Raw genomic sequence first — 13,602 nt, forward strand, 5'->3', positions numbered from 1 at the left:
GAATTCTATTTTAATATATTGTTGGTTTATTTTTGTTTCATGTTTATGTTTTCTTCTCCATCTTGGGTAGACTCGGTCGAGAAAGGCAACATAAATATTTAAATACATTAAATAAAATACAACAGTATGTAATTGTTCTCAACAGCTGATCATCTGCACTGGCATACCTGCCTGCAAAACTAGCAAGTCACTAGTAAGCACACTAGTGCTGTGGGAAGTTTTGCCCCTTCATAATTGCTAGCAGCATTGCAGAATTGTAGCAAAATGGGGTCAGTAAGAAGCAAAGGGAAGATATTAGCATGCTCAGAGGGACCCCCCCCATAAAACCTGAAAGGGTAAAAAACAACCCCAAAACAATGCAATGACAACTGAACATGCTCAGCAACCAGGAATGCTGAATGTCTATTTGGGAAAAATGGAAAACAGGTGGCAGGACGGAGAACTGAACTGAGTATCCTGGATGAGGGCATAACTGCTTCACACAGTAATAATTGTTTCCTCTATTACCCTTTGCCTGTGGAAAATGGGAATATGGGTCAGAGCTACAGAAAACAGGGAGAGCTGGAATTAAAATATCACTAATGTTCATTTAGAGCACCAGTCATCATACTGTAGTAACCAAGTGATACTACTGTGGTTGTTTGCCAGCAAGAAAGTGATTTTTATTCATATACACATTCTCCAGAAGAGAGACCAGAAACAATGACATACTTCGTGGATGTGCGTTAATTTTTCAGGTTTACTGGCTGAAAAATACAACCAGTGATTTTACGATATTAACACTGGGAATGGAAGATTAGGAGAAAACATTGCATTATTCTCAGTGCAACTGTGTAGCATTAAATAAAGTAGGAAATAAAATGGTAGCAAGGACCTACAAATGTCTATAAATACTTCCAATAACTTTTTTTCTAGGCTGCAAGGAGGGAAAATGCAATGCTTGCATTGTTCGCCTAGAGGTACCCAAGCTGTGGTCTGTTCAGGTAGTCTGTGGCATGTCCATATTAAGTATTCATATAGATTTTTAGTTGTACTTTTATTGCTTCCTTTATTTCTTATGTTGTGTTGTAGTTGTATTACGATCTGAATTATATGGAATGAAAATCTGAATTCTTTGGAATGCAAATTGTAATACAATAAAAACCCCACACAAGAAATAAAAGCAGCAACAAAAATACAATTAAAATCATACAGCATCTAGCACAGTGCATTACAATTACTACCAAAGGCAGAAAAATCATTCAATGGTCCACTAAGACCATCAGCTGGTGGTATGTGGGGTAGTGTTGGAAGGTTGGGAACCAATGGCCTAGAAAAAGCAATGAAGTGTCAGAGGGACTACCGTGAATAACAGGATTCTGATAGGAGAATTTGGCCATCTCCTATTTTCCAAACAACAGAGAAGAACATATTAAGTAGTTTCCAACTCAAGGGTTATGGAAACGACTGGAAGTCAAAACTGTCCTCTGGAAAAACCAACTACTTTTAATTAGCTTTCATACATTCATATTATTTGGTCACTTGTTCCTTTCCAGCTATTAACTAATACAAATACATGCAAAATTAAGCCAAGGATACAACAGATACATTCACTAATAGGCTAAAAACCTTGCGGTTTAAGGACATACCTATAGCCAACAGATATTTCTATCAAACTTTAAAAAGCAGGGAAATTGGGCAGCTATAGTGAATGCACCCGGGAGCAGGAGACCTGACCTCCTCTCTGAGATATTGGACTGCCCTACAAAGTTGTCAAAATGCAAAAACCATTTGGGTTGGTCTTTCACAATCCAATCCACTTCCTGTGTAGCTTGGAAGAATTTGGTAACATGTGCCTGTGAGCATATTAGTGAATTTCCCTGCTTTTTAATCCGGTAGGTAAGAAATGGGATCCTGTGCAAGTTTGCTGAGAATGGATTGATCATTTGCATGCTTATTGAGTTCAGTTTACTCCCCTGCAAACATGCTTAGGATAGGTGAAATTGACCAAAGGGGATGGGGAAGGGAGGAGAAAGAGGAGGGGAGGAAAGGCAGAGGGGAGGACTGGGATGGGAGCAGGCAGGAGGGGGACGGAAGAAAGACAGATTTGATCATTTGCATGTTTATTGAAGTTTAGTGGCATTTACTCCTCTGCAATCATGCTTAGGGTAGGTAAAACTGACTGGGGGGGAGAGAAGGAGGGCTGAAGTGGGCAGGGGAGGAGGAAGAAGGAAGAGGGGAGGGGAGGAGGAAGGGAGGGGAAAGGGGAAGGAGGGGAAAGGCAGGTCTGATCATTTGCATGCTTATAAAGTTCAATGGTATTTACTTCCATGCAATCATGCTTAAGATAGGAAAAACTGACCATGGGGAGGGGAGGAAGGGGATGGGGAGGGAGGGGAGGAGGAAGGGGATGGGGAGGGAGGGGCAGAGGAAGGGGATGGGGAGGGAGGGGCAGAGGAAGGGGATGGGGAGGGAGGGGCAGAGGAAGGGGATGGGGAGGGAGGGGCAGAGGAAGGGGATGGGGAGGGAGGGGCAGAGGAAGGGGATGGGGAGGGAGGGGCAGAGGAAGGGGGAGGGGAGGGGAGGGGCAAGAGGGACGGGATAGGAGGGAGAAGGGAGGATGGGTTTGGTCATTTGCATACTTTTTGAGTTCAATGGGATTTATTTCTGTGTAATTATGTTTGAAAATTGAAATGTACTGTCTTCAAGTTGACCGGACTTACGGCGACCCTTTGAATAGGGTTTTCATGGTAAATGGTATTCAGAGGTGGTTTCACAATTGCCTTCCTCTGAGGCTGAGAGGCAGTGACTGCCCAAGGTCACTCAGTGAGCTTCATGGCTGTGTGGGGATTCGAACTCTGGACTCCCAGGTTGTAGTCCAACACTGACCTGGTGCAGGGGCAGGGAGAGGGGGAGGGGAGGAGATTGGGTGGGTGGGCACTGGGCAGAAGGGAAGCCCCTTTCCTTTCCAAAAGGAAAACATTATGAACAGTATCATTGCTTTTCAGCATCCCCCCCCTTTTATTCTACAGAAGGCACATGTAGCCTCCCACCCAAATTTAAAACAAAGCTGTCCCTGGCCACATCGACACAAGGCCTCTATTACACTTTGGACAATCATGGCTTCTCTCAAAGAATTCTGGAAAGTGTAGTTAGTGAAGGGTGCTGAGAGTTCCCCTGTTCCCCTCACAGACCTTCAATCAGAGTGTCTGACTGTTAAACCATTTTCTCAGGGGAATAGGAGTCTCCTCTCAGCACCCTTCACAAACTACACTTCCCAGGATTCTTTGAGGGAAGCCATGACTGTCTCAAGTGAAATCAAAGTCTGGTGTGGGTGTGGCCCTGATTAGCCAAGCCAAGCAGCTGGGAGTCTGGGTTTTAGAACACTGACAGTTGGTTATTACTGAGCATGCCCAACACTATCATTCAGTTCAATGCTAAATTTCCTAAATTAAAAATCAGCCAGGCATTATTTTAACTTTTAAACTGCAGAAGATGGTCAGTGGGGCAAAGTCAGTATTAGGATTACAGGTACTCTGTGAACATGGCTGATTTTTAATGAATTTCAACAGACTATGAGAACTCAGAGAAAAAAGTCCAAAAGGGCTCTGGTTTTTTTTATCTCTTTTTAGACTTTGAACTCTCTATTCTCTCTGACTGTTTTGTGCATCACCATGAAAATTGAGAGGGTTGTTAAGCAAGCATTTCTGAGTTCAGGACTATAACTTTGGTAAGGTTTTATTTTGAAATGAGTTTATGGGAAGCAACAGAATGGCATGGGGGGTATTTTCAATTTAACATTGCAGAATGTGAAAAATCCACACTGGCTATAGTATACAGCCACTCTTGTGACTGTATAATTTTAAGCAATTTTATCTCCAGTCACCTCTTGCTTGTTAATATAAACTGTCCATGATAAAAAGATATGTTCAGACTACTTTTCCTTTGTATTCCTTTATAATCCCAACCTAGACTTCTTATCATCCTTGCACCACATCTATATAGAAGGGAAATATATAGCTGTCTTCTCAGTGGCTGTCCTGCAGCTCTGGGGCTGCCTTCCTTTAAAAATACACCAGCAACCAGCTGTTTTCTGCCTGAGGGGGCAACTGTAACATTTCATGCTCAAATACTGACCACTGGAAGATAGCTGCAAACACAGACACTAAACAAGTTATGTTCAAATTAGTATTTCATATTTGTTTATTCTTAATTAAGGAATGAAAGCTGTTCTTGTTTTCTAAAAATAACTCCATAATTAAGTCCCTAAATTCTTGCTGCTCATGAGATCGTTCCTGAAAAAGTTATGTGACTCATCTATTCTAATGCAACATTTCAAATTTGGTCAGCTTAAGGCTTTTGTGTTAAAGCTAAAATAAGTGACTCGGTCTAAACTAGCATGGCGCAATATTTTATTCTTTTAAAGCGGTTATCTACCATGAATACACAGAATAAGGAGAGAAAATCTGTATTAAAAACAAAATTATTTTGCTGGTAACTTAAAACTGATGTACAATGGAAAGTAACCCACAGAGTCTTATATGGCTACTGGATTTTACTGACTTATGAAAAAAAATTGAGTTGCTATTGAAATATTGAGGAAAAAGCAGAACTAAGTACCACAACTACATTCTAGTAGGAAAATGTTTGCCAAGGTAATTGTGTAGATAGGAAAATCTGGAACAGATATTATCTCTGGACTGACTGGCAATATTCAAAACAACAACAATATCAAAAGTCACACACCACACACAACTGACACTTGCAATTAAGGGCAAATCACTCTAAAACTCATACTAAAGGAGATTTATTTCCAGATGAGTCACTAGAGGGCAGCAACAAACTCATAATAGATGCACATTACGAAATTACGTGTGAAATTACTGCGGTGATACCTGCATACAACACAGCTTCAATGCGGTCCTTGATATGCTCCGGGCTGCTTCCAGGCAGAACTGTTGATGTGCCATTAGGGCCTGGAACTACCAAGGGTCCAACTAAAAATGCACAAGCTCCACCAAGGTAACCGATCAATGATGCAATGGCCGTAGCAGTGGCACGCTCATCTGGTGAAAACCATGTAGTGGAAAGGAGAGGAGCAGCACTTGTTACAGTTGGGCCTGCCAATCCATTCAACAGCTGCCCTCCATGAATCAGCCTAGAGAGAAAGCACAACACACACATTTACTGGCCAGGTACAAAGCTGGTGTGCACAGACTTGGGAGATGCTCATGAGATTTTGTCACTGCTTCTGAGTGTCTTCAAAACTTGGCATGAAGGCAGAGTCTGACTCCTCCCCTCTCCAGAATCCTCTCCACATGTCAGAGGACTCAGGGAAACAGCTGCAGTCAATGACAAGGATGACTAACAACTGAGTACTAATGTCAATCCCTCTAAGAGATTAAATTTTAACTTGTTTACCTAATAGATTACAGAGCTCAGGTTTGCTAGATGCAAAAGAATGATGTGAAACAGTCTAGACATCCTGGCCTGAAATTATTTAAAATATTTTTAAGTTAACTGGGTTAGATGAGTTGATTTAGTACAATCTCCATGAAACATAAAAATGAAATTTTTCAGGTTAAAAAAATACAGTAATATAAATTGATAAGGGTTAGAATTTCCTACGGTTTTTTCCTAAAATGCAACTTGAAATACAGTAACTAGTCACACTCAGTGGAAAGCTACTATGTGATGGCAAGGAGCTATTGTATTATTATGGTGCTCTCAGTTAACGTCAGGAGCACTTACAGGAAGAAGTCAAAATACACTTTACCAAGAAGGCAGCTGTCCTAAGGTTCCCAAACATTTTTCCCCGTGGACCACTTGAAAATTGTTGAGGGTCTTGGTGGACCACTTAGTGATTTTTCTGCCTCTTGTAGCAATAGTAATGCTCTATGTTTGATGCTGCATGGTTTTTTAATTGTATTTCCAAAGACACTCTGTGGACCACCTTAATGACACTCACAGACCACAGTTTGGGAACCCATGCTCTAGGCCACTGTTCTTCAACCATGGGTCCCCAGATGTTGTTGGACTACAACTCCCATTATTCTTGGCTATTGGCTGAGCTGGCTGGGGTTGATAGGAGTTGTAGTATGACATTTGAGGACCCTAGGTTGAAGAACAGTACTCTAGGCAACTATAACTGTTACTTCTCGATATATCATTTGTACTCCAATAACTGTTTGGAGGGGAGCAAGATACATGCCACATGTCAACCTTTTGGCAACAATTTTGAAATACTGAACCATCTAATTAAATAGATTCCATAGCAGCTATTAATTCTCCCCCAGCAATGAATCCATTAGAGAATTTTGCAGTATGAGAACAAACAATCAGACAAAACCTGAAGGTTTTATGATGTGGATTTAGGTATGTCACTGTCAGATTTTTGTAAAACATGTTGATTCCTTTTAAATAAAATTAATGTAATCAAAGATTTCAAAACAAAAGTTTAAAATCAAAGGAGAAAGGGGGGGAAACCCTATTGTCGTGCTATGACAAATCTGCTGGGGGAGACTTACATATTGAACGTGGAGATTTGTATTGTAAACTAAGATTAATAACTTTGCGCAATGACACAAAGGCTTTGTATAATAGATGGGATCTCCCAAAAGTAAGTCCAAAATGTTGGCAAATTCCAGAGGCTATATAATATCCCCAGCACTAGTTTTGCTGCTATAACATGTCAATATAATGTTAGGCTGCCATGTACTCTTCCTGGAGCACAATGCAAAACTAAGCTTCTGAACACTTGGCAAATTATTAAACACAGACAATACTTTTGCAGGGACAAACATATTGGTCTGCTTCCAATGTCAATCATCTCCTATCTAACGTAATTTCCCAGGAAGATTTGCGATATACAGTGTAATTCATTATCTGTCCTATACTGAATGGCATATTTCTCGGTGGATAGAGAGTATCACTGTACAAGTGAATGCATTTCAGTGATCATTCACAGAAACAATTTAAATTAGCAAAATCACTTTGGACTGTAATCTCTGTGTTATATTCTACTAGGGGAATATGTTACTAAGAAACCACCTCAAATACTGCCACAAACACTGGGGCAATGAAAACAGAACTCAGATTGCACTGTATGTGTAAACTGGAATCTCAGCGTGATGAATGTGTGAAGCTGTATTATCAGTTTATGCATGCTGCAAATGTAATTTTCACTGACACTGTGTATAAACAAAAGAGAAAAAGGTTGTATATAGGCAAAACAGAGGATTGTAAAGTTCTAAAGCATTTGATCAAAACATTATAATCAAACAAGATGAGAATGACATGCTGAAGAGCCTCAATTGTCTGTTTTTGCAATGTTAAATAACAAGTTATGCGACTGTTTAACATTGTAACAAATAAAAAAGGTAGACACCTTGAAAAGGAAAATGACAACTATGCAACAAGTCACTCCCCCTCTTGTCTGATGAGAAAACAAAAATAGAGAAGAGTGATAAAAGTTGTTGCTGCTGCTACTAACTGGGCTGTTGTCAGAAGCCCAAAACAAGATGTGTTGAAAAACCCCCACCATGCTACAATCAACATATTGATACCCCTAAAATCAGTAGGTTTCCATCCTCTCTCTCCCTGGACTCTGCAGCAGAGTGTAACAGCATCAGAGGAAGCAGGAAGTGAGCACGCCTTGGCATGAACACAGCATCTCTTTTTACTGAGCAGCTGGAGGATTAAAAGGAGATCCACCAGCATAAGGAGGAGGAAAGACAGGAAACAGCCAGGCTGCTGGAGTGCTGCTGCTGCTACTGCTTCAACCACTGCTTCAAGTTCCACTACCTGAAAGGAAGACCAGGCTCAGTCCCCCTGCTTCTCCAGGTGGAACTGGATCTGGCAATGTTACCGAACCTTATAATTACCTAGGACAGAATATGAGTCTGCCTAGTTCCTGATGTATGGATGCAATTATGTTCTTCAACAGCTGGTAATATAAAATAAGGTTCTGCACCTAGGCAGAAAATGCTTTTTAAGTTTTAACTTAAGTGTTTGTTAGACCAAGCCCAGGACACCAATTACAGCCTTTTGTTGTTATGTGCTTTCAAGTCGATTACGACTTATGGCGACCCTACAAATCAGTGACCTCCAATAGCATCTGTCATGAACCACCCTGTTCAGATCTTGTAAGCTCAGGTCTGTGGCTTCCTTTATGGAATCAATTCATCACTTGTTTGGCCTTCCTCTTTTTCTGTTTTCCAGAGTATTATTGTCTTTTCTGGTGAATCATGTCTTCTTATTATGTGTCCAAAGTATGATAACCAGAGTTTCATCATTTTAGCTTCTATTGATATTTCTGGTTTAATTTGTTCTAACACCCAATCATTTGTCTTTTTCACAGTCCATGGTATGCATAAAGCTCTCCTCCAACAACACATTTCAAATGAGTTGATTTTTCTCTTATCCGCTTTTTTCACTGACCAACTTTCATATCCATACATACAGATTCGGAAATACCATGGTCTGAATGATCCTGACTTTAGTGTTCAGTGATACATCTTTGCATTTGAGGACCTTTTCTAGTTCTCTCATAGCTGCCCTCCCCAGTCCTAGCCTTCTTCTTGACTATAGTTTCCACTTTGGTTAATGACTGTACCAAGGTATTGATAAATCCTTGACAAGTTCAATGTTGTCAACTTTAAAGTTACATAAATCTTCTGTTGTCATTATTTTAGTCTTCTTGACATTTAGCTGTAGTCCTGCTTTTGTGCTTTCCTCTTTAACTTTCATCAACATTCGTTTCAAAACATGACTGGTTTCTGCTAGTAGTATGGTATTGTCTGCACATCTTCAATGATTGATGTTTCTCCCTCCAGTTTTCACAACTTCCTTCATCTTGGTCCAATCCCGCTTTCTGTATGATATGTTCTGCATATCGATTAAACAAATAGGGTGGTAAAATACACCCATCACACACCCTTTCCGATGGGGAACCAATCAGTTTCTCTGTATTCTGTCCTTACAGTAACCTCTTGTCCAGAGTATAGGTTGCGCATCAGGACAATAAGATGCTGTGGCACCTCCATTTCTTTTAAAGCATCCCATAGTTTTTCATGATCTATAAAGCACAGGGTGATTTCCTTCTGAAATTCATTGGTCTGTTTCATTATCCAATATATGTTTGCTATATGATCTTTGGTGCCTCTTCCTTTTCTAAATCCAGCTTGGACATCTGGCATTTCTTGCTCCATATATGGTAAGAGCCTTTGTTGTAGAATCTTGAGCATTACTTTACTTGCATGGGATATTAAGGCAATACTTCAATAATTACTGCATTCCCTGCATCCCCTTTCTTTGGATTTGGGATGTATATTGAACACTTCCAGTCTGTGAGCCATTGTTGAGTTTTCCATATTTGTTGACACATTTTTGTCAAAATTTGGACAGATTCAGTCTCAGTAGCTTGTAGCAACTCTGTTGGTATGCCATCTATTCCTGGTGATTTGTTTCTTCCAAGTATTTGAACAGAAGCTTTCACCTCACATTCTAAAATTTCTGGTTCTTCATTATATGGTTCCTCCATGAATAAATCTGTCATCCTTGCATCTCTTTTACAGAGTTTTTCAGTGTATTGCTTCCATCTTCCTTTCCTTTCATCTCGGTCAGTCAGTGTGTTCCCCTGTTGATTATTCAACATCCCTACTCTTGGTTTAAATTTCCCTTTAATTTCTCTGATCTTTTGGAATAGGGCTCTTGTTCTACCCTTTTTGTTGTCCTCTTCTATTTCTTTACAATAGCTGTTGTAATAGTTCTCTTTGTGCCTAAGTACTAGTCACTGTATTGTTGCATTTAGGGTTCTGACTGTGTTTCCATCTCCTTTTGCTTTTGCTTTCCTTCTCTCTTTAACCATTTTAAGAGTTTCTTCAGTCATCCATTGAAGTCTTTCTCTCTTTTTAACTAGAGGTATTTTCTTTTTGCATTCTTCCCTGATAATGTCTCTGACTTCAATCCATAGTTCTTATGGTTTTCTGACAACTAAGATTAAAGCCTCAAATCTGTTCCTTATTTGACCTTTATATTCTTCTGGGATGTTATTTAAATTGTATTTTGGCCTTATGATTGCTTTGTTCTTCTTCTTTAGCTTTACTCTGATTTTCGATATCACCAGTTCATGATGTGTACCACAGTCTGCTCCTGGTCTTGTTTTTAAAGAAAGTATGGAGCTTCTCCATCTTCTGCTACCAATTATATAATCAATTTGATTCCTATATTGGCCATTTGGTGATGTCCGCATGTCTTTTGGGTTGCTCAAAAAATGTGTTTGCAAGAAACAAATTATTGGCTTCACAGAATTCAATAAGTCTTTCTCCTGCTTCATTTCCATCTCCTAAGCCCCATTTCCCCACCATTCCTAGTTCTTCTCTGTTCCCTACTTTTGCATACCAGTCCCCCATGATTATCAGCACATCTTGTTTTGGGTGTGTGATCAATTTCTTCCTCTATATCTGTGTGAAATCTCTCCAATTCCTCTTCTTCTGTGTTTGCCGTTGGAGGATAGACTTGGATGATGGTTATGTTAACAGGTTTCCCATTTAATTACTACTTAGAGCTATAACACACACACAGGAAACTGTTGGGCTCTGGGGACTGTTGGGCAACCCCAGTGACACTCCAAAGCCACAAGGAAAACAGATGTGTAGCCCCTTAGCTTGTCTGGCCAAGCTCTGTGATACATCTGAACTCAAGCAAAGGTATTTATTACAAGTTCAGCTAGCTATCCCTCTAGCCTACATTTTCTTAATCTCTTCTCCAGCCTAGTTCTTCTCAGCGTTTGTGACAATGTGCCACTGAATACTGATAGATACATTTAGGCAGCTATTAACATTCACCAATGTATCGAGTTTTCAGATATTCACAGTATTTCAAATGGGACTGCCACCATATCTGAGACCACAACTGTAACCTACAAAATCCCATGGGAGGAGTCTTACCATATTCTTCAGGTAACAAAAAAAAATTCAAAGGAGGACTTTAAGTATTTATTTCTTCTTCCTTTTTCCAAATATTCTTCCCCTCTCCTGTTTAACAAAAATGTTTTGGAGGAGACTCGGGGTGCAATCACGTCAACATTAATCTGTCATATTCTGAAAGACTTAGAGCTCAATCCCAAGTAATTCTTGCTTCGAAAGTACGTCCAACTGAGTTTGGTGGGGCTTATTCTCAGGTTAATTGGTACAGGATTGCAATCCTTAGATTTGTAATTCATAGCTCCTACTGTTCATCTGAAGAAGCCTTTAAGACAGCCATTTACCCTAGAGTGTGTAACAATTCCTTCCAGATGAGTAACTTACTAGATCCATCATTCAAGCTGTTTGATGTGGAGGATCAGGTGGGAAAATAAAATAATTTTTTAGCACTGGTAAGAGGTGTGTTTTTTCATTTGTTTTGAAGGTTTGTCTAATTATAATTAAAAGGAGTAACCATGGAGTGATGTAAAAACTAGGTGACAAGCCAGTCATCAAAATCACGTTGGAAAAGGTTAGAAGTGAACACTGCCAACCCACCACAAACTTGTCCTCTTCAGCTCCCAACCTTTACTAACTTTATGAATTCCAAATACCAAAACCAGAAGTTCCAGGTGTTTGGACAGATACTTTGAAAATACTGCCTTGTTGAAACCTCTCTATCATGGGTTTGTATTAATTCACTGATTCATGAACTCTGTCTGAATTAAGCCACTTTTTCATTGAGGCTTTTATAGTGTATCTCTACCTTATCTTGTTAGAGACAGACTGAAAGGAGATACTCATAATTCATAATGGTTCAATGCATGGAGTAATCTGCCTCTATTCTAGGAGACAAATTTGCAGCAGCTAATATAGCTGACAGAGAAATATGAACACAACAGTATCCATGTATTCTGCTGTTTGTTATGGTGTCTCGTTGTTGCTTCAGCAGATTTCAGCTTGAAAAGACTATCAGAACTCTTTCTTACAAACCATCATCTGTTCTAAAAATTGCTGTAAGATTAGAAACATTTGTTCATGTTATTTCCCCATTTTCTTCTTGTTTCTGTTATCCAGAAGGAGCAAAGAGCAACTGCATTTTACCTCACTGCCTCATACTGTAATTTAAGTTTGATTCTGTAATGCAAGATGTCTTTTGTATGAAAGATGAGCATAGCAAGACAATTTCGTTCAGCACTTCGGCTGACAGAAAAGCGTTTTTAAGACTAGCCAAAGTAAGAGTTGTATTTTGATCGATTTCTGTATCCTGTGCTCTGCTCTCAGGTTTATACATTATTTTTCCAATATTCAGATAATTATTTTCAGGTACCAAGCAACACAGTGAGTATTGAGAATTCAATCCCAGAGTGTGAAGCTTTTCATAACAAGCTTGAAACCAAAACTATGAAAGAAAAGAAGAGGAACATTTCAACAGAGAGAGTTATGAAATAATCAATTACTTAGCCTTTGCCTCAAGACTGAAGATTGTGAAAGCCAAACGAAAACACCTGATTTTCTTTTAACAAGCTCTACAGCTAAATCAAAGTCCTGAACTTAGCATTAAATTTGGATTAACTATTCTTTGAGCTAGTAATTGGGCAAGCAAGTTTACCTTCAAAAGGCAGAACGATCGCTGTGTTCAAACATACCCCATTCTTTGATTCAGTGCTTGCACAAATAAGCACTGTTTTTTAACCATTCCATCTGGTACTAAACTTCACTTGTAAAGAGGTATGGGATGACTTACGTATTAACTGCATCCTATTTTTGATAAATATTTACAGTTTAACAGCATAGCATATTTATGTGCTTGCCTCCTGATCAACAACGACTAAGAGATACACCTTCATATTTAGAAAGAGTTGTCAGCACTTTAAAAGCAAAAATCACCTGTAACACATTTCCTTTTTTACTGTATTAACACTGTGGGTACCTGTGGCCAACAGCAAGTTCCCTAATGTGTAAATATGGTGATATGGTTTTGTTTTTTAAATACATCTCTCTCAAGTTACAGCATGCACTACTGCAAATATGTGATGTGTGTGCTATTTTTGCAATTTGTGAAATGACCCTCACCCACCACTGGCAGCAGTTCTTTTAAAACATTAACACAAATCAGAGGGTGGTACCCGACAGTGTCCAACCACTGAGTGCTGATGGAAGGAATCACAGAAGAACAGAGGGAGGCAATTTTCAGCTATTCCATCTCACCCTGCATCCCCATATGCCTCTCTAAATTTACTCCAGAGGGTTCCCCACCCCCTTGAGCAGATTTAGGGGGCAGGGACTGCAGCCAGAGAGAGGGAATTGCCAAAAATTGCCTCTCCCATTATTCCATTAACAGATTCCTCCCATCAGTATAGAGAGCTCAATGGAAACTATCCAATGAGTACATTTAGATACTTTCAATTACTGCACAAACAAACAAGTAAGACTACTGGAACTGAATGTCACTAAAGCTTTAAACACCGTTTTCAAAGTTCTAGTGAATATAACATATGAGAATGAATTATATAAAATTATCCCTCTTCCAAAAGACATGTTAAGTTCTACTATTACTTCTGAACTAAAATGCACATTTAAAAAAATGGCATACACCATTACAGATCCTTAGCAAAGACAGTCCATGTATTCTTACAACTAAAGTTCTCAGTTCAAC

General features: G+C 39.5%; 1 protein-coding gene across 2 annotated transcripts in view; it reads right to left on the reverse strand.

The window, feature by feature from the left end:
- The window catches only part of SLC49A4 (solute carrier family 49 member 4), a 109,804-nt gene that overhangs the window by 58,716 nt on the left and 37,486 nt on the right, over positions 1 to 13,602 (reverse strand). For both annotated transcript variants that reach the window (XM_061609105.1, XM_061609107.1), the window contains exon 3: positions 4,875 to 5,137. In XM_061609105.1, the coding sequence (XP_061465089.1) occupies positions 4,875 to 5,137 (263 nt within the window). The remainder of the gene's footprint in view (positions 1 to 4,874; positions 5,138 to 13,602) is intronic.

Source organism: Rhineura floridana, chromosome 2, assembly GCF_030035675.1.
Source record: "Rhineura floridana isolate rRhiFlo1 chromosome 2, rRhiFlo1.hap2, whole genome shotgun sequence".
Lineage (NCBI taxonomy): Eukaryota > Metazoa > Chordata > Lepidosauria > Squamata > Rhineuridae > Rhineura > Rhineura floridana.